This window comes from Cololabis saira, chromosome 19, assembly GCF_033807715.1.
Source record: "Cololabis saira isolate AMF1-May2022 chromosome 19, fColSai1.1, whole genome shotgun sequence".
Taxonomy (NCBI): domain Eukaryota; kingdom Metazoa; phylum Chordata; class Actinopteri; order Beloniformes; family Belonidae; genus Cololabis; species Cololabis saira.
Genome location: NC_084605.1, coordinates 26,090,048 through 26,115,051, shown reverse-complemented (window position 1 = coordinate 26,115,051; position 25,004 = coordinate 26,090,048). Strand labels below are relative to the sequence as shown.

General features: G+C 40.3%; 4 protein-coding genes across 6 annotated transcripts; 1 reads left to right on the top strand and 3 right to left on the bottom strand.

Annotated features, from left to right (window-relative positions):
• The first annotated feature begins 427 nt into the window (after positions 1–427).
• Positions 428–6,041, top strand: mlst8 (MTOR associated protein, LST8 homolog (S. cerevisiae)). Its single transcript, XM_061707607.1, has 9 exons — positions 428–475; positions 691–828; positions 2,383–2,434; positions 2,533–2,695; positions 2,780–2,855; positions 3,007–3,159; positions 3,231–3,355; positions 3,510–3,673; positions 5,430–6,041. Exons 2-9 carry the CDS (start codon positions 700–702, stop codon positions 5,546–5,548), a joined length of 981 nt encoding a protein of 326 aa, XP_061563591.1. The 5' UTR covers positions 428–475; positions 691–699; the 3' UTR covers positions 5,549–6,041.
• Positions 5,862–10,526, bottom strand: bricd5 (BRICHOS domain containing 5). Its single transcript, XM_061707609.1, has 6 exons — positions 10,366–10,526; positions 10,121–10,261; positions 9,888–10,037; positions 9,669–9,776; positions 7,662–7,812; positions 5,862–6,567 (listed from the first exon to the last, which is right to left on the bottom strand). Exons 1-6 carry the CDS (start codon positions 10,417–10,419, stop codon positions 6,473–6,475), a joined length of 699 nt encoding a protein of 232 aa, XP_061563593.1. The 5' UTR covers positions 10,420–10,526; the 3' UTR covers positions 5,862–6,472.
• A 424-nt stretch (positions 10,527–10,950) lies between these two features.
• pgp (phosphoglycolate phosphatase) lies at positions 10,951–14,949 on the bottom strand. Its single transcript, XM_061707608.1, has 2 exons — positions 14,220–14,949; positions 10,951–11,935 (listed from the first exon to the last, which is right to left on the bottom strand). Exons 1-2 carry the CDS (start codon positions 14,812–14,814, stop codon positions 11,610–11,612), a joined length of 921 nt encoding a protein of 306 aa, XP_061563592.1. The 5' UTR covers positions 14,815–14,949; the 3' UTR covers positions 10,951–11,609.
• A 1,011-nt stretch (positions 14,950–15,960) lies between these two features.
• zdhhc4 (zinc finger DHHC-type palmitoyltransferase 4) lies at positions 15,961–19,779 on the bottom strand. 3 transcript variants are annotated; one of them, XM_061707724.1, is made up of 7 exons: positions 19,273–19,401; positions 18,538–18,579; positions 18,392–18,465; positions 18,135–18,313; positions 17,512–17,637; positions 17,072–17,316; positions 15,961–16,975 (listed from the first exon to the last, which is right to left on the bottom strand). In XM_061707724.1, exons 4-7 carry the CDS (start codon positions 18,304–18,306, stop codon positions 16,676–16,678), a joined length of 843 nt encoding a protein of 280 aa, XP_061563708.1. In that variant the 5' UTR covers positions 18,307–18,313; positions 18,392–18,465; positions 18,538–18,579; positions 19,273–19,401; the 3' UTR covers positions 15,961–16,675. The 3 variants fall into 3 exon arrangements, with proteins under 3 accessions (XP_061563708.1, XP_061563707.1, XP_061563706.1); XM_061707723.1 differs by lacking the exons at positions 18,538–18,579; positions 19,273–19,401 and adding an exon at positions 19,638–19,779; XM_061707722.1 differs by lacking the exon at positions 18,538–18,579 and having other exon boundaries at positions 19,273–19,421.
• Between the last annotated feature and the right edge of the window lie 5,225 nt (positions 19,780–25,004).

Here is a 25,004-nt window from a genome sequence, read left to right as displayed (position 1 = left end):
GCAAAAAGTAAGAGAAAGACTGCCAGTAAACAAATTGCCTCTGTGGGGATAACAAACATTCCTCAAAAAATAAAAAAGATTTTTAAAATAAAGGTGCAGTCTACATGTTACCTTCATCCTTAAAAAATCAAAGCAAATCACCAATTAAATAAATACCCAAATCAACATCAAGCCACTCATTAATTTAATTTTTGACTTATTTTCTATCTTTTACCATTGAGTTCAAACTGTTTTCTTTACTTTAGAAAAAAGTGCCCTTAACTATAGGAAATGTATTTATTTTATAATTAATGTTTTGGCAAATCAGAAATATTGAGCATTTGAGCACCTTTTCTTTAGACATGAATTGTGTTTGCTAAATGGCAGATGGCTAGATGGCAGCAGCGCCCAATTTAAAAAAGCGGAACGTTGAAACACTTCCATGTTGTCGACGGACCTTTTACTGAGACGTACTCCGTCGTGAAGGCCATAGGAGGTAAACATGTAAACATTACATTCACACGGTTATTATTATTGCTGTTTTTGTCACCGATTTCTCTTTCCTTACACTTCGGAGGTGTTAACTCCCGAAGCACAACTATTACTGTCTGTAATTCAAATCCTCGAGCACGTCCAGCTCCTCTAGCTGCCGCTAACTTGTTCATGTTATTCATTAAAAACATTTAAGGCAAACTCGTGTTTTTCCGTCAGCAGTCCGGCATGAATGTGAACCAGGGAACGGTGGGCAGCGACCCGGTCATCCTCGCCACGGCTGGATATGACCACACCGTCCGCTTCTGGCAGGCCCACAGCGGCATCTGCACCAGGACCGTGCAGCACCAGGACTCTGTATCCTCACCTGCACAGGACTGAAAACAGGCTTCTTACAAGATGTGGGGGCTGAATGCAATGATGCACACAAAAAACAGCATTGAAAACGTTTAAATTATAATCATTTTTTGCTGCAATACTTGTACATAAAGTGTAGGGTTGCCACCTTTCAGAAATAGAAATAAGGGACGCCCTGATTTCAGCAGCGTAGGAGCCAAAAAAAAGCCCCAAAACTTCTAAACTGAATAAAAATGTGTTTATTTTATATGAAAAAACAAAATGCTTTGATTTAAAGTTTAAAGTGCAATAGCATAATAGCATTGAACTTGCATGACTGTACAGACAGCCAACCATACTAGTAAGTTACTGAAATATCCTCCTATGCTACGTACATCCACATCAGCCAAGATGTAATATAGCCTACAGGTGAAGAATATGGTGTAAAAGTTAATTTATTTCAATAATTCAACTAGGATATGGTGTAAAAGTTAACTTATTTCAATAATTCAACTAGAATATGGTGTAAAAGTTAACTTATTTCAATAATTCAACTAGAATATGGTGTAAAGGTTATTTATTTCAATAATTCAACTAGAATATGGTGTAAAAGTTAATTTATTTCAATAATTCAACTAGAATATGGTGTAAAAGTTAATTTATTTCAATAATTCAACTAGAATATGGTGTAAAAGTTAATGAAAATACGGGACAAATCGTGTCCCGTATTAGTTCAATACGGGACACAACATTTTTTTTCTCAAATAAAGGACAATTCCGTATTTTACAGGACGGGTGGCAACCCTAATAAAGTGCAGTTATTCAGGTATCTCCAGTGACGTGGAGGTTGTGCAGTTTTCACAAATAAACTATAGTCAATACATAGGCAAGGCAAGTTTATTTGTATAGCACAATTCAACACAAGGTAATTCAAAGTACTTTACATCAACATTAAAAGCGGCAAGACACAATTAAACAGTAAATAACAAATAAAATGATAAGAAAAGAGGTAAACACCCGGTGTCTCAGGAAAGCCAGGAAAACCACAAGTTGTTAAAAAGTAAGAGCAGTAAAGTACAGCAGGTAAGTATTTAATTTAAGAGTACACTTCAGTAAACAGTAATGTTTTTAGGCCTGATTTAAAGGATCTACAGTTGGAGCAGACCTCAGGTCTACAGGAAGTTTGTTCCACCGGTGAGGAGCAGAATAACTGAACGCTGCCTCACCTTGCTTGGTTCTGGTTCTTGGGACACACAACAAACCAGATCCAGATGAACCTCAGGGGTCTGGGAGCTTCATAGGAACTAACAGATCCAGCTTGTATTTTGTTCTAAGACCATTCAGTGCTTTGTAAACCAGCATTAAGATTTTAAACTCTATCCTTTGACTCACTGGAAGCCAGTGTAGTGATTTCATGACCGGTGTAATGTGGTCCAGTTTCCTGGTGTAGACACAGACATGAGCTTTTGTAGCATCATGTCTAAAGTTTACCTCTCTGCCTTCAAGTGTAATTGAAGTTTATGTTCTTAGATAATGAACCAAACAATGACCCATTTTCTTAACACTTGCTTCCAGCAAGTAAACTCACTTGAAGTCACACCTGACAGAAGTATGATTGCTGCGGCAGGTTGGTTAAAATCTTTCCAGCATGTGTTTTTTTTCCCTCATTCATCATATGATTGCTGCTATATATGTGTCATTGTGAATTTGGGTGCTTCTTTTTAGGTTATCAGCATATACGCATGTACGACCTGAACTCCAACAACCCAAACCCCGTGATCAACTATGATGGGGTGAGCAAGAACATCACGTCTGTGGGTTTTCATGAAGATGGACGCTGGATGTACACAGGAGGGGAGGATTGCATGGCTCGTATCTGGGATTTAAGGTACAATCCTGGCAAACTCACTGTACTGTATGACTTGGTGAGCAACAAACTCACTATGAACTATTTTACCTGTCCTTCCCTCAGGTCAAGAAATCTACAATGTCAGAGAATCTTTCAAGTAAATGCTCCAATCAACTGTGTGTGTCTGCATCCCAACCAGGTGAGACATTCAGTGTACATGGACCCACAGACTGCTGGTTGTTGGATATGTTGGTGATCTAACTCTTTCATATTTCATTAAAAATCTGTAAGAGTGTGTGTGTTTGCTGCCAAACGTTTTGAGTGTTCTCTTAGAATGATGTGTTTTTCAGGCAGAGTTGATTGTCGGAGACCAGAGTGGCGTGATTCACATCTGGGATCTCAAAACTGACCACAACGAACAGTTGATTCCAGAGCCGGAGGTCTCAGTCAACTCCGTCCACATCGACCCTGATGCCAGTTACATGGCAGCAGTCAACAGTTCGGTACGTAGCCGTACAGAATATATCTGTAGCACTGGCGTGGTTCTCATGTGGTTCTTCTGTTCTCTCATCAGGGAAACTGCTACGTGTGGAACCTTGCCGGAGGCATGGGAGATGAAGTGACTCAGCTCATTCCCAAGACTAAGATCCCAGCACACAAGCGTTACTCTCTGCGCTGCAAGTTCAGCCCTGACTCCACGTGAGCGCCTCCACACTAAAATTCTTTCCCTCCGGGGGGACTGCTGAGTTCTGAAAATCTCCTGTAGCTCAGTTTGTAACCTTAACTGCGTGTTGAAAGATAGTGTTATCTTAACATGAATTTCTTTGCTTTGATGTTTTGTCATCGCCTCCAGACTACTGGCCACCTGTTCAGCCGACCAGACCTGTAAGATCTGGAGGACGTCCAACTTCTCACTGATGACAGAGTTGAGCATCAAGAGCAACAATCCAGGAGAGACCTCCAGAGGCTGGATGTGGGACTGCGCGTTCTCCGGAGACTCCCAGTATATTGTTACAGGTTTGTAGCACTGACTTGTGACGCACGCTGAATGTTGAACTTTGAAATTTCAAAGTTTCAAAGTTTGTTTCTGAATGAGACATGATTCTGCTGATGGGCATCAGTTTATAGGAGTGACATGTTCTTGTTCAATCACAGTATAAATGGACATAAAATCAAATACTCCATCACAGATTATTGGACCTTGTTGTCATGTCCCTTTGTTTCTGGGTACCCTATGACTGAAAAGATGTCATTCAAATGTGAGGACGAACTGTGACATCACAGACTCAGACCTGCAAGAATTATCCTAGATGATTCTATTCCTTTCCAAAACAAAGAATGAATGTGGTTTGTCTACATTTTACTTTGATTTACTTATGGCCCTTTTGCACTGGTCCCGCTTCACCTCGGTTCTACCCACCACAGCCCCGTCTTGCCCTTTTGCACTAGGGCTGAGACGGGTAGAGCCGCTCCAAGCCGATACTATTTCTGTAACCATTCGAGCAAGGTTCTATTCGGGCTGAGCCGGGACTATTTCTGAGGTCACCGCCCTCCTCGCCACCGATTGGTCGGGGGGTGGGGCCATCATCAAACTACAGGCCCCTGATTGGTCGGGGGCGGGGCCGGGGCCGTCAAACGTTTGAATCAGGAAGCGGGAGTCAGTGCGAGAGCCACCCGCGGCTCGCGGCGATTTTATTATAAAGCGCAAAACGTCTGTTTGGTGATCCAACTCTGAGGTGCAGATGTTCATAAACCTGGTGGCTGAGGAGAGAATTAAAAAAGGGATGTAGACGGGCTGTTTTACTCTCAGCCGCTCGCGGCTCCAGCTGATTTCTGATCAGCGCCGACATGAACAAAGCGGTTGCGCAATCGAGTACGTCACAGCAGCTTCACCCCAACCTGCCCACTTCTCCCCTGGCTGTGGAAAAACAAACGGGGACAAACGGGTAGAGGCGTGACGAGCCGAGTCGGGTTCAGTAAGTCCTAGTGCAAAAGTGCCATTAGTAAATGCTAGAAGATATGAAGAAACTGCCTCTGGACCGTAGCTTTGGACATTGCTCTGATTGGCATTCAACCAATTAGGGAAGGAAGCATGTGATGTGGTGACAACCAGATTAGTATCAACAAAAGACAGAAACGGTGTGCAGTAGGGACTCTATTGACTTTGTTTTGTTGTAAAAACGTATTAATCCAAGGTATTCTAAGCATATCTGCAGCCATCTCGGTTGTTGATACCTTCTGTATGAGTCATTGTAAAAAAGCCAAGCCTATTGTGATTGGTTTGATTATCTTATGTCCTTTTCCAGTAAAAATGGCTGCTTGGGAAGGGAACCAGACCTGTTTCATGAAAGAACTTTTGCAAAGTGAATGAGTCTAGCTGGCCAGGCTAGAATGATCCTACTTCTCCATGTTTGGTTCTACCCGATTTAGCTGCACTTGCTGAACCTCAGAAGTGAGTACTGGTAGTTTAAAGCTGCAACGCACTCTAAAACCGGCTGCCTTGAACAGAGCTTTAAAGAGGTGGTTAAAAAGCACACTGTTGTTTTGTATTTGCAATATTTTGGCCAAAGGATGAAACAGACATTTTAATAAGACCTAATGAAAACATCAAAAATTCAAAAAAATGTAAAATCATGTCTCCTTTAATTTATTTTATATTGTGACTTTGTTTAAATAAAAGCTGCTGTGTAAATGGGACCAAGTTAATCAGTTTTACCCTTTTCTCAAAAGGTTATGTCAAAGTTTGACTTTACGTTTTATTTTCTTTCGGCAGCATCTTCAGACAACCTGGCTCGGCTGTGGTGCGTGGAGACCGGCGAGATCAAGAGGGAATACAGCGGCCACCAGAAAGCCGTGGTGTGTCTGGCCTTCAACGACAGCGTGCTCGGCTGAGCAGGAGGTCGGGGGAGCTGATGGACAACGCGGAGGACAGACTCTTTGGAAGGTGTGTCTCAGCTCTGAGAGGAGGAGCCAGTGTTGGCACGAGTGGAGATCCACTCAGGTTCTGGCCTCGTTTAAGAACATTTGTGTTGCTCTCGCTACCAGAAGCCTGTAAGTGTACCGTTGCGCACCACGGCTGGATTGAAACTCAGTAAAACTACACATGAATGGGCCAAGCAGCTGCTTTTGCAGAAATCTGTCACTCATACACAAAGAAATTGTCCAATAATAAGGCAAACTTAACAGTTAACCTTTTTGGATTTTTACAGAAAACTATATTTATTTAATCAAAAGGACCACGTTATTCACGTTGTGTTAGAAGAGCTGTACAATAGATAATTTCCTCAAATGTGGTTTGTGTCATTCAATTGATGCTCTTTTTTTCCTGATGTTCCCACTTGGACAAACAAATGTTGGGAATAAACAATGTACAGACAATTCTAAATCCTCAAAGTCTTGCTTGTTTTTTACGACAAATTAAGAAGAATTGGTGAAATATACCAACAGCATGTGTTTTATTTAACAGATCAAAGCATCACATCAGAGATGGTTAGACTTAATAATTAACAAAACAAAAGGATTTTTCTTCCGTAATCTCGGACATTTGCCATCAGAAAGGGGATTATACGTGAAGAGTGGCGATGGGGATGAACAGATAACGACAACAGCCTTTCTTTTCTCTCACAGAAGCATGAAATGCACTGGAAGTGTTGGCTGCTTCACTGGTTCACCGGTGACAGCATGACACGGAGGAAACGGTGAAAGCTGACTCTTGTTCTGCTGGGGTTTTTTTTTTTTTTTTCTTGAGAGAGCTCGAAAACAAAAAGGAAACTTTGTTTCCTTGCTCTTCTCACTGGAAGGATAGAAAAAGTTGAGTCACTCGGGCAGGTAGTAGAAACACACGGACACGCAGATGTTGCTGGGAAAGCAGATGTCGATGCAGAAGTAGACCAGCCTCTGTTTTCCTGGGCCTGAGACGCACAGAGAAGACCGCAATCACTCACAGAAAACAAGTTACATTGGATTTTTAACTCAAATTCAGGTTTTTCTTCTTTTTTTTTTTTTTTTTTTACAGTTCTTAGAAATGTTCTATTAAAAAAAAAAAAAAATAGGTCCATGTCACATATCTGTTTCATTTTCTGCAATATTTACACATCAGTTGTGGATTGAAATCAGCCGGGCAACTTACATTTACACCACATGTCCTGAAAGGTTAAAAATAACTGCTGAGTGAGGATACTGAGATGTAGACGGTGTCTTTTCAGCCAGTGGAAAGGTCACAGTAGGTCGTGGATGACAGATGACTTTTAGCCTGACTTGTTGCTTCCTTGTGGAGTTTACTCAGGCTGAGATATTTAAATTCTCATGTATAGAAAATTTTGGTCGTGCAACTGAAATCCACATTTTATGTGTAGCGTGCACTCATGTATGAAGGGGTTGTAAAGGGTTTTTCAGGCATGTCTTTGTGCAGCTGAATCTCTCAGTAATCACCTTGAATTCTCAGTAATGGTTTCAGTGCCATGTGTGAGGATTCGCTGCAATTATCAGTTATTTTATTATGATATTTAACTGGCTATGTTTTGGTTTTGTCTCCTTTTTACACCGAAACATTTGGAGGATTTGCATATTATTGACCTTGGAAGGAGAATTATCATCAATAATTTCTCTAGCTGTAGTAGTTTAAGCACAAGACCATGAAATGAAGAAAACAACTGTCAGATTACATAAGAATGCCCAAACAAAAAGAGAGAAGATAGTTGTGGATCTACTGGTTTTGTGTCCTTGGTTCTTTTAAAAGGAAAATTCAAACATTTGTGAAATCTGTTTTATTTAAGATAAAAGTGTTTTACATCAATTAAGTCCAGAACAAACTGCTTTTAGGAACATTACTGAAGCACAGAGGCGGGTCGTTATCATATCTTTAAAGGACAACTATTGACTCCGACTGAGGGAAGTGTGAGCCGACGTGTCACTGGAGAAGTCTGGATCTGCTCAAACTACTTTTCAGAAACCTTTTGTTTGTTGTACAACATTACAGCTGTGTATGTGAAAGCAGCCCTCTCACCCTCGGCCCTCCGGGTCCAGTGGACGGACCTGTCCTGACACATGGCCTGGACGGGGTCCTCCAGTGAGGACGCGTTCACCTCGCTGGCTCCCAGCACTCCCAGGAACGCCGTCTGCCTCTGCGTCGCATTCACAGACAGCTGAAAGTGGGTCTGCCGAGGACATGATCACAGTTTACAAACCCAGACTCATCCTCTTCTGTGGGAAAGAGCAGAAACTCCTGAACTGGACGGTCATTAAAAAGCAAGGAATTAGGAATGGGTGATATTTTACCGTTCACGATAAACCGTCAAAAAAATTCCTCACAATAAGAATTTGTGGAGGACACAAGGAAAAGAAGGAAAGAAGGAAAGAAGGAAAGAAGGAAGGAAGGGAAAAAAGAAGGAAGGAAGGAAATGAGCCAGAAAGAAAGAAAAAAGGATAAATTCCCATTGATGATGTTTTTGTGTAACAAACATGGCGGATCTGAGAGCGAGATAGATTTATAGTTAAAAAGGTGGAGTTGAATTGGTATTTTTTTTATCGTCATTTTTATCGTTATCGGGATAAATGCCAGAAATTATCGTGATACATTTTTTAGTCCATACCGCCCATCCCTACAAGGAATCATATTAATTTCATAACACCTGCAATGAAAATAAGATTTTTTATAATTTTACTGACAATGTAAACATATCTGCTCGCTATTCATCACAGACCACGTGTAATTAAACCTCTGATCACATGACGGCCCATTTTCCTCTTAGTTGCTGTAACAGACCAGTTTGAATTCTGCTGAGCCGTATGGGATATGCGACACTTGACTGCAGCTTTTGATGCATAGAAGCGTTGCGAAGCATCAAAAGATGGAACAACAAAAAAAAAGAAGATAAGAAACGGAACTGCCTCTCAGTTTACTCAGTTCTCTGGGCTGCATTTAATCGCCACCAGGACCTTTTTTCTTTCTTACATTTTCAAATCATTATTAAGAATCAGCCCATTTAGCAAATTATATCCGAGAACAAGACTCTATTCTGAGCCGACTGAGTATTTAAGTCGACATAAGAGATCTGGTTATTGGCCAACCGCAGTCCATTTGAAAGCATTAACCTGTATTTGATTCCTAAAGAGGCGTCTTAAAAGCTCAAGAGTCTTCACACAGAGTGACCATTGTGCCCGTGCAGGGGCTCGGGCTCGCTCCTGCAGCCTCCTGTAAAAAGATCCCGAGCACCCTGAGGGGGCTGAAGGGATCAGATGTGCTGAGGAATTCATCCGTGGAGGTGGGAGCAGACCACCGACACGTCGAGGCGCTCAGCCCTCTCTTTGTGCGGCGCTGCCAGGACCTCATGCAAAAGCCATAAATCCCATTTAGTCCTGGTGCAGATTTGATACAGCTACAATTCCAAAATAGAAGTGTGCAGATTAATGAGATGTGCGCCAGTGCAATTTACACACTGAAATACCCTGAGTGCACTTGATCAGTTGATGATCAGGATTGCTCAAAACAACAAACTTGACCATATAAAAGCACCAACCTGCTGAACAAATCAGGGTTTATACAGCAATCCTTATGTTAAATTTAATACCAATTTAATACCTTTTTCACTACCTTCAGATTTTTTTTAAAAAACTGTCACAACATTAAGTGTTAATCACGGACCTTTTAACATTAATACAGATTTTGAACTATAGAACACTATACAGAACAGATTTATAGACTCATTGATGTTGACCAGATGTTTCACATTTATTTCACTTTGTGAATGACAATAAAATAGACTGCTTAAATGTAAAAGGTAAAAAATAATACCAATTTAAAAAAAATAATACCTCTGACATTGAATTTAACATTTTTAATGGCCTTAAATTTGGCAATTTTCATTTATCACTTTTTAATACTTTTTAAAACCCTGCGGAAACCCTGGCTATAAGTAATTGAATGTATGCAGTTGATTCTATTAAAAAGAAAAAAACAGTATTAGTAGGTCAGACCTTTAAATAAAATCCAAACAGGCAAAGCAAATCGTACCTTGTGCGTTGATTCCTGGAGGAGAGGGTTCACATTGTCATAGTCTGACTGCTCCATTGTTTGTAGGAAGCAGCCGTCCTGGTCAACAGGCCTGTAACATATCAATCCCTACGAAACCACAGTATCGTTTCCATGATAACCTGCAGAGCATCCTGCTTATTGCACACATTTAATCAACATTATTACGGTACTATTGATATTAATATGAGCTGAACCTACATGATTTACGTCAAAGAGCACAGTGGACGTCTGATTAGCAGCTGAGGTCACAGAAAATGTCACCAGGTCGTTCTGCTGATCCACAACTGCTGACTGGTTGATCAGAAGTCCGGTCTGATCGATAGCTGTGATTCTCACGACCTGTGAAGGCTGCAGATTGAGAGAAATATGTGCTGGTTTTAGGTCAGAAATGCCATGGAAGTCATGCAGGGTGAGACGGACGTATGCCGTACCTGAGAATCAGCCCGAGACAGCCCCAGGTGCCCCGCCAGGCCGAGGACGCCGATGAGCAGGAGCAGAAGCGCTGAAAGGCTGACCCAGAATGCCTTGTGTGGGAAGTGGGAGTGGGGGGACCCCACGTCAGGGCCCGCATCCTGGAAACAACAGTTCTGGTTGTTACAGTTTGAGGTTTAGTAGCAAAACTGTGTCACGGCAGGCGAGGAGGATGCATCTCTGCTATGCAGTAGCTGCTGCTTACCGTACACTGTGCTTCTTCCAAATGGTTCCCCGAACGCTTCCAGCACCTCACCATCCTGTGTCCCTTGACGGCTCCTCACTCTGTCTGCTCCCTTCTCGCAGCTACCGGCATGGAGCTGTGGTCATGACTGACATCGAATACACCTGGCTCACTGGTTTCCTTTCTTCTTTGCTGACCCCCGCCCCTCCAAACACACACACACAATCTTACAACTCCCCCTTCCTCTCCACTCCATGCCCCTCCTCTGGTCCCTACATCCCCCCAGAGACAGAGACACAAAACCGCAAACCTCGTCCAAACTTAATTTTCAGGTTTTTTTCTTCCTCCAATTTCCTCCCCTTTTCATCTTCTCGGCCTAATACTGTGTAATAAATCTTTTTAACCATCATCCAGCTCACGGGAGGAGCTGGCTGGACTCCCCCGGACCAGACAATGGACAAAGAGGTGAGCCAGGCGTAGCATGGAAGGGCTCTCTCGTCAGGGAAGAGGTGATAAGCCGCTGCGGTCACCTGACGACAGCCCAAGGTGACTTTACGCACAGGAATTTTCAGTTGAAGCCACAGAGAGCAGAAAGTGGATTTTTTTTTTGAGAAAAATATTTTATTACGTATGAGAGCATGGCCTTTGTTGACTCTGGGAGCACAAACTTTGCAGTATGAAGCAACTTTAAACAATGTCTGTGTTTAAACAAAAAAAACTCAGGGCGGATTATCATCATCCCACCCATCGAATCTACGTGGAGTTATCGGATTATTGTGTTGAGGTCTTAAAATACACATAAGGCTTTGAAACAAAGATGTAAACCTGGACACATTATGACACTGCTGACACTTTTTTGTGCTCGTTTCCCCTCAACTTCCTAGTAGTAGCTAAAGGGGAACTTGCAACATGGGTTAAATAAGGAACCAATGATGTAGACTCAATTCTTCCCAAAACAAGAATCCTCTCTCAACACTGAAGCAGTTCTGAATATCTGTGTTCTTATATAATTAAAAATGTACATCTTGTTGAAATTCACAACTTTGGTTAACATAAATAAAATCTGGATAGTCTTTATAGTTTCTCTGTCAAACCGCAAAAGCTAAAAGCTCAGTTATAACTTTGTTATAGAGATTATTTTAATAACGAATAAAAAATATTCCTTTCTTGAAGACGGTGGACCCTGCAGTATCATCAGCCGGACGGGTTCGTCCAGCTCACAGTAGATAAGATCGTCATGTGTCATGTGGCAACACTTGTCTGTCTTATCCCCGGAGAGCAGGAAGGAAGTCTGCGATGCTCTCCACGTAAAAGTCCGGCACCATCCCCCGCCTCTCCTCACACCCGCTCTTGAGGTGCTCCTCGGCGTCCGCCACCGTGCTGACCCCCGTCAGGGTGAGCAGGGTCTTCAGGCCACAGTTTGAGCCCATTTTGATGTCAGTGTCGAGCCGGTCCCCGATCATCAGGCAGCGTTCCCGTCCCACGCCGAACTGGGAGGACACGCAGTCGAACATGAAGTGGTTGGGTTTGCCCACCGTCTGGGCCTGACGCTGGGCTGCCGTCTCCACGGCCTGCAGCAGGCAGCCCGTACCTGGGGGGGACAGTGGGAGGAGCTTATGCTGTCTTATTTCAGGGATATTCAAACATTGGAGGAAAGTGACAGCAGCACGACCCAGAACAGAAATAAACAGGACGGACGAATAATAAATACATTACATAAAAAACAGAGAAAGACTGTACTCTGCTTGCTGGATAAAAAAAAATAAAATAAAAACCAAAGCATCTCACAGATACTCCACTGTGCCAACTTTGATAAAGACCTCACAATATGGGTGACTAGGCCTGTGTGGAAAAAAAATAATCGATTTTCAGATTCTAAATCGATTCGTATGTCTAAAGTATGTCTTTTTTTCATCATTATATTACAACTTTTGGTATTTTTTTGTTAATGTCCAAAAAAGGATGTTTTGTTGGACACGAGAATAACTTGTGCCATGTTTTTGCCTTTAAATATGTTTGAAGGTATGAAAACATTAAAGTTTTCAGTTATAATTGCATAAATTGTCAATATTTCATTACTTTATATACTGTCTTGGGGTTACATTTGCATACAAAGTTAAAAACCAAATTCTCAAAAATTAAAAACCTAAAAAGACCGGAAATGGAAAAAATAAAAACGGAATGTGTTAAAAAATAAAAACGATTTCATACGCCCTCTGTTTGCTGCCATGGATCTGTTTGATAATTCTGACCCACAGATGTTTCTGCAAGCAGTTCTATCAGCATTCTGGGAGGTGATTGGTCCTTACAGCATCATTAACTGCCAATACTTGCTGTTGAATCTCAATATACTAGTATTAATATGTTGCATAACTACACAGTCACATAATTCATGCAACAGCTCAAAATACATTTTTAATAACACTAACCCCAATCGATATCCGAATCGAATCTTGATAATCGATTCTGAATCTTAAGAATTGGAATCGAATCAATCCCCAGCCCTGTGGGTGACTGGTTGTTTTTCTCAAGGCTGATTTATGGTTCCGCGTTACACCAACGCAGAACCTTAGGCTTAGCCTACGCCGAACCCTACGGCGTAGGCTCTGCGTCGATTTAACGCGGAACCATAAATCAGGCTTTATTGTGTAATAATACCCTCATGTGCTGCTGCAGTGTCATCACCAGTACTGGAGATGAGGGGGGATGGCATCCCCCCTGAAATAAAAACGGTCAAAATCATCCCCCCTGTAAAACTGCCATCCCCTCTTCCATCCCTTATGTCATTTCATCAATGAATGTGGTATTACTATTTCAACATTTAGAGTCGTCACCAGAAAAATAACTTATTTGATCATTTTCACCTGTTTCAAGTAAATTTTCACTTGAAATAAGTAGAAAAATCTGCCAGTGGATATTTAAAGCTTACAGAAAGCTGCATTTAACTGCTGCTATGTCATTCCTGCAGTATTTCTGCAGGTGTTTTGATTAGTGCTATTATTTGTAATATATTATATTATTTGTAATCAGCACAAATGATCTGTCCCTATATGATAAAATCCACCATCCCACCTTATTTTTTTTTTACAACTCGAGTACTAGGGCTGTTCGATTAATCGATTTTAAATCGTAATCGCGATTATGTAATTAGAACGATGTTAAAACGTGAAACTCGTAAAATCGATTTTTCACTTTTTTTTTTTTTTTTTTTTTAACCTTGGCTGCACACATATTAATGATTGATACCATATTAATGATTGATGGAAATACCTCTCAATACCTGCGACAAGTGCCCCATCGGAGAGGCTCTTTAGTGTAGGAGGGGGCGTTGTAACATGCCACCGGGCATCCCTCAAGCCAGATGCGGTAGACCGGCTCATGTTCCTTGCAAAAAACTTGCAAATGTGAATAGCAAATGTAATGACTGACATTACACACCTCTACCTCCTTCATGGGTTGCATTATTATTTAGCATGCAAGGACCCAGTTTAGTTTAATTAGAAAATGTCTTGTTTTATTTAATTGGAAATATAACTTACTGTAAGTTTGCAAGTGCTGATTTGCTGATTTTTTTTCCCCAGAGATAAAACTTTATATTTTATTATATTTTTTAAAACTTTTTTTCAACTTATTTTACAGAGTTTTGCACTTTATTCATTCATTTTTGGTTTAATAAGAGAAAAGTTTGCACTTAAAGCTCAATGGGGCAAATGTTCAATAAAAAAACAGCATATTTGAAATCATTTCTTTGCCTTTTGTCAATTCACAAAATAATCGTAATCGTAATCGAAAATCGGATTTTGAGAGAAAAAAAATCGAGATTTTATTTTTGAGCAAAATCGAACAGCCCTATCGAGTACTGGTCACCACCTCACCTGGGACGGCCCTGCCTCCCTCGAGGGGCAGCCTGGTGTCCCGGTTGGTCCCCACGAACAGACAGTCGTGCTGCAGCAGGTGCTGCATGGCTCGGTTCAGCTTCATGTAGCTGAAGTGCTCGTCAAAGCCGACCACCACCGCCTTCACCTCGGGGTCCAGAGGCACGTTGGCCCAGTCGATCTGCTTCCCGGAGATGTGTTCGGGTCCCACCCCGGTCTGCTGGATCCCCACCGCCTCCAGCTCCTGCCTCATGGCGTCGCTGCCCAGCAGGTAGACTTTGCCCTGCAGCTTGCACACATTCTTCAGGTACATGGCGCAGCAGTACGCCGTCCCGAACACCTCCTCCTCCGACACCCCGAAGCCCAGCGTGGACATCTTGTCGGCGTACATCTTCCTCGTCTTGGTGCTGTTGTTGGTGAGGAAGAACACCTTCTTGCCGTGCTTTTTGAGCAGGTTTATGACTTCGGGGGCGCCGGGGATGACTTGATCCCCCCGCCAGATGACTCCATCACAGTCGAAGAGGACGCTGTCGACAGAGTCCAGCAGCTCTTTCACCAGAGTTCCGCTCAGTTGCCTGCATTTTGAACCCGACATCGGGACGTGACAGATGTAAACTGCGCTGGATAATCTGAAACCCCAAACAGCTCCGTTTGGGTGTTTTTATGCGGCTCTGAAACTCCGAGCTGACCTTCTGCTGACTGTCACAGACGCGGACTGATCACAGCTGCTTCCGCACCGGCTTAAAGGGACAGGACACACACTTCCGGTCACGGCACCGACACATCAAGTCTCCCGTTTTGGACAGGAAACTACCGTATTTTATCTCTCTTTCCCGCCTTCCTGTCGTATTAGTATTTTCCCGTAAATTTCCCGTTTTATAATATAATAATTTTTAAAGCGCAAACTGGATTCTCACTAATCTCGCGATAACTGCGCCTTGCTGTAGCCTGGGTTGGCAGTTCTCGCGATGTTAGCGGCAACAACGGGAACAAACCATGGATCTATTAGGAACAAACTCGGATCATCAGATGGATGGATGCAGAGCAGTGCAGAGCAGTGGATAAAACGATAGACATATATTGATCCATGGGAGTAATTCATATTATTATATCAGCTATAGAGAACACGGTAGTGCCGAAAAACAATATATCCCCCCTCACAAAAATAAGAAAAATAGAGAAACATATTTTGTCATCAAAAAAACATATTTTAAATTTTTCAAGTAACAAAATAACATTTGAACCATTTTCAGACAATAAAATAACATTTGAACCATTTTTCAGACAATAAAATAACATTTGAACATTTTTTTAGACAAAATAACATTTTAGTCACACACACACACACACACACACACACACACACACACACACACAGGCAATGTACATTATATACACACAACATACATACAACTATGTACACCACACACACACACACGCACACGCTATGTACATTATTAAGCTAAGTTAATAATTAAGTACACTTGAAATAACAAGGAAGTCTAAACAAAGACGGTATCGAATCGTAGGTTCCCTTTAAGCCAATGCCAAAAAAAGATAAATGAAAATTATAAAAAATAGGAAAACTATGCCATAATTGTCCCAAAACATTCCCACAGCAAATTACTCAAAGTCCACTTGCATTTCTTGACCACGGAGGTACAGCTCCCCCTGCTGGCTTCACTGGCATATTCAGTCATAGATATAAATATTTCAAAAATATTCAGTTCCTCACCAACGACAGCATACAGTACATAAAGTATAATCTATTCTCAGTAAAGGACATATACTAGACGGGTTAAACTGGGGGTCTAGTGGCTACAGAGGAGGGCTTGAGTCTGGAGGTCCCAGGTTCAAGCCCAAGAATGGCAACCAAGATGAACCACCTTGGGCCCCTGAGCAAGGCCCTTAATCCTAATTGCTCCCTGTGTGTTCTTTCAGATGTAAGTCACTTTGGATAAAAGTGTCTGCTAAATGACATTATTTAAATAAAGCAAGGTTTTGATCCTAGCTGTACACGTATCAACTTCAACATTATAACCACCTCTTTTGAGTAGCTCCTCCTTCTGCTCTCTGGACAGAGAACATCTGGATTCTGGAATGTCTGTTACTGGGATGTCAGCAATAGATCCTTTTGGTCCCTTCGTATTGTATGGTGCGCTACATTTGACCAAGTGGGGGAGTCGGCTGTTGTGGGGGAATGATGTTGCCACATTGGGGTGGATGTAAAAACAACATTCATGTGAATTTCTGGATGCAGGACACTTTATCAAGATTAGTATATTTTTCTCTTGTTACCACTCAGCGGTCATAATGTCATGGCTGATCAGTGCAAATGTATGTTACCTTATGAGAGACAGAAACTAAAGACAATAAAGAAATCACACTTTATTTTTCCAGTAGTATAAATGGTGTTAGTAAATGCAACCAGTCAATAGAGAAAGCAACATATTTTCTCAGTTCTCCTTTTTCTGAATGGCCTTTGGAGGGAAGAAAACCTCTCCCAGGTTTCGAAGTAGCCCTCGACTATAAAAGTATCTCTTTGAGTGATCTGGGGCAGGGCTGCAAAAATTATCACCAGTTACAGTTGGATGGCAGTGTTGGCAAGTATAACCTCGACTTTTGTACCACTCGTTGGAGGTCTGGTTGACGAGAGCCAGATAGGAATGAAACAGGGCATAACCAGCCAGGAGGAAGAAGACGAAGATGAGGAAGCCCAACATGAAGACAATACGGGGGAAAGTCAAAAACAGATGCTAAAGGGACACACAGAAGAAAAAAAGAATTAATAAATAATTGAGTGTGAATAAAGTTGAACAATCTTTCCATAAAATACAGAACATCAGCAGTACCTGTATAACAAAAAGCAGCCCAGCTGGCTGCTGCTGGCCATGCTCATCTATGTAACTGGCTTGAAGGAGCCCCGAATGCAAGACAGCATGAAGCAGCATGTCTCCAGTCAGCAGTACAATGTCACCTGCCATGGCACACAAGCTGATGAGGTAAAGCAGAAAGTAGCGTGTGTTCTGAGCACCGATGCAGTTGTTCACCCAGACGCAGTGATGGTCAAATCGCTGGACACATCTGTTGCAGACTCCTGAAAACGCAGAGCATACATACAGTCAGCTTCTGTTTCGTAGGCTCTTAAGTTGTACAAAATTATTACACTCCTGCATTAACAATAGCCAACAGAAATAAAAAGAAATATGTCACGAAAAATAAAGGCAGAGACGAATATCAAACAACTAATGAAAAAGGAAAGAACAAGAGGAATCTATGAAGGATTACTCACTGCAGTGCTTTGAGCGAGCTGGTTTGATAAGTTGGCAGGTAGGACAAGGGACTCCAGGGTGAAATAGTCTTCTGTCATATGAATAAATGTGCAGCTGGCCAGAGATGCTGTTCTTTGTAACTGTGCCTGGTAGATGGTGAGAAAAGAGAGAGAGACAGAGAGAGATGAGAAAATAACACCATACTAAAAAAATCCACATCACTTGTATATGCCAGGCAATCCGCAACTAAATTAAGACATGACTATCTTCTGCTACTCCTGATAAAATACTACCACCTTACCTACCTAAATGAATAGAATTTAAATTATGTCATGTGGCTTTTCTCATGCACAATCCCAAATCTACATGAGAAACATCTTCAAACCAGCAGCAAGAAATAGAAGTTAGTATCACTCTTTCATTTAATTATTAAAAGAATGAACTGCAAATTATTTTCAGGAAATTATACAAAAGGTACAACATGTATTGCAATTCAAAAAGTAAAACAAAAAGAAAAAACATATTTAACTAATACTGGGACATTGCAGTATTGTACCTAAAGTTGAAGTCATTATGTTATACATAGCTCTTGTGACATCTTAGCTTTCTCATGATACATGTTCTAACTTAGAATAAAACTAACCTGGATCCGTCTTGATGCACAGGAAGAAGAGGACGGTACTGACTGCCAAAAGGGTGTAAGGCACTGACAGACTAATTAGAGTGGTGCCCATGTCGTTGCAGTAGCCAAACACCTCATAGCTATACTCTGCATATACAGCCCCCTCCAGCAGGATGTGCATATAGATGAACATGTTGCTCCTGCAATATGAAGGAAATGTCACAAGATGAAGGCTTCAGTTGCAACATTGGACAATTTGGGAAGTTTTAGCAACAAACCTTTGATGAAAAACTCTGTGCAAGGTCCATTGAGAAAACCTTTTAAGCCACTTGGGTGTAAACGGTGCCAATACCTGTGAAGAACAAAGCAAAATATGTATTAGATTATAAGGCATTGCAAATTTTATATTGTTCATTCATTTTACCTTATTTCAATTACTGTGTGGAAGTCTGGGGCAACACATATACTAGCAATGTACATCCATTGTTTATCCAGCAGAAAAGAGCGGTGAGGATCATTCATAAAGCAAATTACAGAGAACACACCAACAGATTATTTATTAATTCAGGACTTATTAAATTTAAAGAAATAGTTGAGTTACAGACATTATTAGTTATGCATAGGGCAAAAAGAAAAGTATTACCAAGTAATCTACAGCAGTTGTTTGTTTTTTCAAATCCAGAAGATATAGAACATAGAAGGAAATATAATTTCAAACATCAGCATGCAAGGACCACTCTTAAGCAGATGTGTACATCGGTTGTGGGAGTAAAACTGTGGAACTCTCTACAGAACGATTTAAAGGAATGCACAAATTTACTTGGGTTCAAAAAATGTATAAAGATAAAATATTGAAGTTATATGATCATGAATAGACTGGGACTTAAGCAGTATTATTAATAGTGGTTGGTTCTATTTAAGTGTATATTTTTGTAAATATTGGTTACATTGACTGTTCTTTTTGTTTTGGTATTTAATAAGGGGCAGGTAAAATAAGACTTGTCTTCATCCTGCTCCTTTTCGGTCATGGGTGTGTAGATTGACCACCATCCACGAAATAAATAAAAATAAAAAAGAAATCCTGTTAAATGTAATGCAAAACAAGCCAAACAGCGCGTCCTGGTGTTTGTTTAAGGAAGTTAATTAAAGTGCATCTTACCTTTGTGATATAGTTCAGCAATAGGTGCAAGGGGCTTTGTTGCTGGCCTGAGTATTTACAGACTAGGACTATGCATGTCAGCACCAGCACCACGTAGATTGTGAACAAAGTGAGGAAATCCATGTCTCACCAACAGGTGTTTAACTCAACACGTGCAGGTGGCAAACAGGACCCAAAACACAGTTTATGTCCTGCCAGCTTTACGAAATACTTGTGTTTGTTTGTTTAAACATGTTGTGAACTTACACACAAAAAACTGCAAGTCCTTTTCTAAAACTAGTTAAACTTAGCATGCTACTCTTGAACATATCTTATTAAACAACTTTCTGAAGCAGTTTGACCATCCGGGGCCACTTTCACGTTACCGTTGAAGTCCAACCTATCCGCACATCTGTCCTCATTTCATGTCAACATAATTGAGTTGGTTTGTACTCAGACAGAAAGCTTTATTCCTAGTCCATGCTTGTCGTGTCCATCTGTAAATAATGCTACTTCCGTAGCATCGGCGTGACGTCACGCTAACCACTGATGGGTGCGCCAAACTTTACTACAAGGAAAACGAAAAGATGCTCTATTCATCAAACTATGTGCGAAAACAAACGGAAATTCTGGTAATTTAACATTTTTAACAGGTAAGATACATTTACTTTGCACTATAAGGTTAATATAATACCGTTTCCGTAGAATTTAAGTCTAAAGCAAGAGAATAAGGTTACATTCAAACGTCATTCAGATTCAGATTCAGAAAACTTTATTCATCCCCGAGGGGCAATTGCAAGACAACTGAGCAGCAAGACGTTGAAAATATCAAATAGAACAAGAAATAAAATAGAATAACATGGCAAATGACAAGTTGAAAACATTTTTATGAACACAGAAATGAGAAAATAATATTATGACAGTTCCAACGGGTTTAGCCATTCTGTTTGCCCTTGTGTAACTAAACCCAAAAAAAGTTGCTAACTGGATATCATCATCTTTTTGTACCAATCCAGCTGGCATCAATAACCGCGCCACCTTCAAAGTCACACAGTTTCTTCACAGTTTCAATAAATGTATACCCGTTTGAAATAAAGCAATTCATTTAAAACAGGTTACCCTGTGTTTACAATAAAGTTTTACATACATTCCCTAACTCTTTTTTAAAGCTGATATCTTATCAGGTAGGGTATTAAGCATCTGCCAAGTGTATGTAGGCAAATGGTGGACTTGGTCAATGTGAGAGTGAATTTCAAAACAAAAATGGGGAAGAAATGTCCTTCAATGAATGGATGAAAGTTGATGAGCTGGTTTTAGTTTTTTAGAAATTGCTGATCAGTTGGGACTATCAAACACAACCATTCCTTAATTTAGCTGGGTATAGTTTGAAAAATGCTTGCATTCAGAGGTGAATGGCCAGACTGGCTCGATCAGATACAAGGACATCAGTATTTCAAATAGCAGCTTATTACACCCGAAGTATACAGAAGGAAATCTTATGTCTTTTATGGATCAACCAATCAGGCATCTTATATGTCACTTAAACAAGACATCTTTGAGAGTATATATTTGCTAGGCCTGTGTTGAAAAAATCGATTCTCCAATTTTAAATCGATTCTCATATTAATTCCTAAAAATCGATTCATATGTCTAAAGATCGATTTAATTATTTATTTTTTTTCATCATTATATCACAACTTTTGGTACTTTTTTGTTTATGCCCAAAAAAGGAATATTTTGTTGGACACGAAAATAACTGGTGCCATGTTTTTGCCTTTTAAATATGTTTAAAGGTATGAAAACATTAAAGTTTTCAGTTATAATTGCATACATTGTCTATATTTCTTTGCTTTATATACTGTCTTGGGGTTACATTTGCATAAATGTTAAAAACCAAATTCTCATAAATGGGGAAAAAATAAAAGCGATTTCTTTCGTCATCTGTTTGCTGCCCTGGATCTGTTTGATAATTCTGACCCACACGATGTTTCTGAAAGCAGTTCTATCAGCATTCTGGGAGGTGATTGGTCCTTACAGCATCATTAGCTGCCAATACTTGCTGTTGAATCTCAATATAATACTAGTATTAATATGTTGCATAACTACGCAGTCATATAATTCATGCAACAGCTGAAAAAACAGTTTTATTAACAGTAACCCAAATCAATATCGGATCGAATCGAATCGGATCGTGATAATCGATTCTGAATCTTAAGAATCGGAATCGAATCGATTCTTGATATTTGAATCGATCCCCAGCCCTAATATTTGCTATAGTTACTTGCAAATCAGAAATTCCAATATGAAATATAGTTGTAGGAATGCTGTAACCTGAGCTTGTAAATATCTATTTCAATGAGTTTGCCAGATTTGGATGGTACTGTGACATCACAGGGTCGTCTGTATGGAATAATCCACCACCTCATCTGTTCCTGCACCCAATCTCATCATTTGGACTTTTAAGTGGATGATGCAAAGCTGCAATAATTCACTCTCAACGCCATGACTTCAAAAAGAGGGACACCCTCACCCTAAAACTGTCTGCTTTTAAACAAATCTGTATTAACCTGTTAAAAAGCCAGTCATGATATCCCTTGTGATATTTTGGCCAAAGCATTAGACAGACATTTCAATGCCATCTCATGAAATAGTGTCAGTCTTTGATGGGGAAAAAAGGTCCAAACATGTTTCCTTTTAAAACATTTTTTATTCTTTTTCTGATGTTTAGTTTAATATTCAGGAGGCGATTTTGACCATGTTTACGTACATACATATTTCTGCCGATGTTTTCCATTTAAAATCTGTTAAAGAGATCTAAATGCAGCTGATGCTTTAGTCAAATATGGAGCCATTTGTCTGGCAGCTCAATTAGGTCATGTAAGCAGACAATGATCTTAAGCACACCAACCAAATCTAAAATGGAATGACTGGAGAAAAATTAATCCAGCAGCTCTTGCAATGGCCCAAACTTCAGATCTCAACATCCTGCTGAAGTGATGCTACAGAGACAATAAGAGACCTGCGTAATCAAATGTCAGCAAATCTCAATGAACTGAATTAGTGTTTTAAAGAAAAATATGCTAAAACTTCCTAGTGAAATACAGAAAAAACGAGTCAGGTAAGGATTACTCCAAGCTATTTACTACTGACGCATGTGGTGTATGTATTTAGTTTATTGTTTTTTTTTTTTTCAATTCACTGCAACTGCACTTTAGGATAATTTTTTTTCTCTCTTTTTTTATTGCTTTATATGTAAATCTCCAAAAGAGGGTGTACTCACATTTTACATAACTATAACTGCACTTTAATAGTAGCGGACGGATCTACTCGCCAAATAACCTTCAACCTTCAAATAACCTTCCTGTTTGTGTCCTTTTAGAGATTATTTATTTTTATAGTTGTTGTTTTAATATATCTATTTTTTAAACCATGCACCTTAAAGAAGATCGCATCCAATTTCGTTGTACCTGTACAAATAACAATAAAGACATTCTATTCTATAACAAGTAGAACATTCACTGTATTTCTCTTTTATGCCCTTTAAAACAGTACAAAGGAACTTTTGTAAAGTTTAGCTCATTGGGTCTCCCTATGGGATTAAATTGCATCCACAACACTGTCCAAGATTTACTTTAATTTGGTCTCTTGCACGGTCGTTCTTTGCATTTTCTCTTCCAGACTTTGCTTTCTTGAGTCTTATACTTGCCTTTTCAATGGTCCACAATAGTTCTGTGTAGGAGTTTCATTCCTGCTGGGATGTTTCATAGTGCTGTAAAGTGATGTACTATTGCTGCAAATGATGGACGGGAATCCAAAGTTATGAGGATGGTTTTTGTCAATAGTAAGGATAGGAGACTGTGTGTCAGAGGCGATGCTTCCTATGAATAGGCAAACATTCCTTAAAATAAGCCCGTAGAAAACAGTCAAAAACTTGAAAGAAAAAAGTCTGATTTGCTCACGATAGTAAAGATTGGCTGAGGTTATAATATAAGTTTCAGAGTAATAGTATGTCATTAATACCCCATAATAACACGAAGCTACTGTATTAGATGACAGTAAAATGTAATGTGGTTACAGTAATGTTACTCCCAACACTTTTATAGAGTAACTCTTGATTGATTTTAGGAATGTTGTTTTAATGAACCTGTGCACTCAAACCTTCAACCACGTTTCAAGGTTATATTTTCTAAAATCTGCTCTCAGGATTTTCTACCTTGTATAGGACATAAAAACCAAGTCGGACTTCTTTCCATCCGTCTGTGCCCTCCAGCGCTCCACACAATGAAACAAGCATCACAGGACACCTGTTGGATCTGGTTGCGGACCTGCCACGGCGCTCATGTTACAGCCCACGCTGCTGGAGGAGCGAGCATCACCCGGGAGCTTTGCATGCACATTTATGGATGCTGGTTGAAAAGGTAGTCGGATGTGTGGTTGTTGAAGTGCTGTGCAAATGTCATATATTATGGGTTTTTCTAAAATCACAAAGCTGTGAGTTTATGTTCAGACTACTCTGAGGGGGACTACTGTTTGAATACTCTTTGGTCTCTCTGTTGCTTCCTGGCTTGTTTTGCTTTTCGTCAGTTTTCTATTTGCCATCTTGCTACATGGGATTTAGCCGTCTTGGCTTCAGTGTAAAAGAAAACTTAGATTCAAAGGAAGACTGTGTGTATGGAGATGGAGCCAGTCATGTTTAATTATTTAGTGTTTACTGGACTCTTAGTTTTTTATTGTGTGCTTTGCAACAAATGACAGTTAACACCTCAGTTGACATACCTGCAGGTTTCTATAGCACCTTCTGTTTCGATTTGAGAAACTCTAATTTTAGCTTATTTCAGCTTATTTTTACTCCTTCTAAACTCGTGGAAAGTTGATATGTCAATACTGTTAAACACAGCCATATAATAACATATTCTAAGCTTTGAATTTCTCCTCTTCAATTGTTGAACAGGTATTCTGATTAAATTCAACCAAAGATCAGTCAATCTAAGTGTACTGTATAACAGAATCCACGCCCGAAACAGAAGGCTTCTTGAAATCAGCCTTAAGAAAATGTATTAACGATGCTTTTACACTTCCTGCTGTGCCAGGAAAGATGCCGGCTGAGTAGCTTTTTCTTGACTCTATAACTTAGAGTCTTTTATATTTTTATATTTTCATATTTAGCTAGAGTTGATTTCAAAAGTATTTCATTTCCACTGAGCTGACTCCAAATGTCGTGGCTGTTAAAGAGCTCCCACGGTTGAAGTTGGGGATGAGATAACCAAATTCACTGACCAAATAAATAGGATAAAGTTGCACCACAGTAGCATCTGCATAAAGGTACTACGGAGGTGAAGGAGATGACAGGTACATAACCGATAAAAGCGGTTCTGACTGCATAAGAACAACTGGACAAACCCCATATGATTTTTGGCATGGATTTTCAGAAGAGTGCTTTTTCCTCATGCTTCAGGGGGCGATGGCAAATGGGTGTCTAATATCAATCATAGTTAGTCATTTTATTTAGTCATTTTCATTTTGGCTGACGTAGCTTATTCTAACCTATGATGTCAATTAATATAACTTTAAATCAATTCTAATCAAGTCCGTCCAAACATCCCAACTTCAAGTGTCGCTACTGAAACGACATCCGAAACGAGTGCTGCCAGAGCTGAAAGGAGGACAAGCAGAGCTCTGTTGGGATCTGCGGTGGCCCGACTGGATCAGACCCAGAACTGTTGCAGTCTCATGGTGTCGCGGGATGATTGACT

Excerpts from the sequence above, each read along its gene's own strand:
- mlst8 (XM_061707607.1), top strand. The coding sequence starts at position 700 with ATGAATGTGAACCAGGGAACGGTGGGCAGCGACCCGGTCATCCTCGCC. Across the intron at positions 2,856-3,006 it reads TGTGTCTGCATCCCAACCAG|GCAGAGTTGATTGTCGGAGA; the intron begins GTGAGACATTCA and ends TGTGTTTTTCAG. Across the intron at positions 3,356-3,509 it reads AAGTTCAGCCCTGACTCCAC|ACTACTGGCCACCTGTTCAG; the intron begins GTGAGCGCCTCC and ends CATCGCCTCCAG.
- bricd5 (XM_061707609.1), bottom strand. The coding sequence starts at position 10,419 with ATGGTGAGGTGCTGGAAGCGTTCGGGGAACCATTTGGAAGAAGCACAG. Across the intron at positions 9,777-9,887 it reads TGCTCTTTGACGTAAATCAT|GGATTGATATGTTACAGGCC; the intron begins GTAGGTTCAGCT and ends GTGGTTTCGTAG. Across the intron at positions 7,813-9,668 it reads TCCAGGAATCAACGCACAAG|ACCCACTTTCAGCTGTCTGT; the intron begins GTACGATTTGCT and ends TGTCCTCGGCAG.
- pgp (XM_061707608.1), bottom strand. The coding sequence starts at position 14,814 with ATGTCGGGTTCAAAATGCAGGCAACTGAGCGGAACTCTGGTGAAAGAG. Across the intron at positions 11,936-14,219 it reads GGGAGGCAGGGCCGTCCCAG|GTACGGGCTGCCTGCTGCAG; the intron begins GTGAGGTGGTGA and ends TGTCCCCCCCAG.
- zdhhc4 (XM_061707722.1), bottom strand. The coding sequence starts at position 19,395 with ATGGATTTCCTCACTTTGTTCACAATCTACGTGGTGCTGGTGCTGACA. Across the intron at positions 18,314-18,391 it reads CACAGAGTTTTTCATCAAAG|GAGCAACATGTTCATCTATA; the intron begins GTTTGTTGCTAA and ends TTCATATTGCAG. Across the intron at positions 17,638-18,134 it reads GTGCATCAAGACGGATCCAG|GCACAGTTACAAAGAACAGC; the intron begins GTTAGTTTTATT and ends ACCATCTACCAG.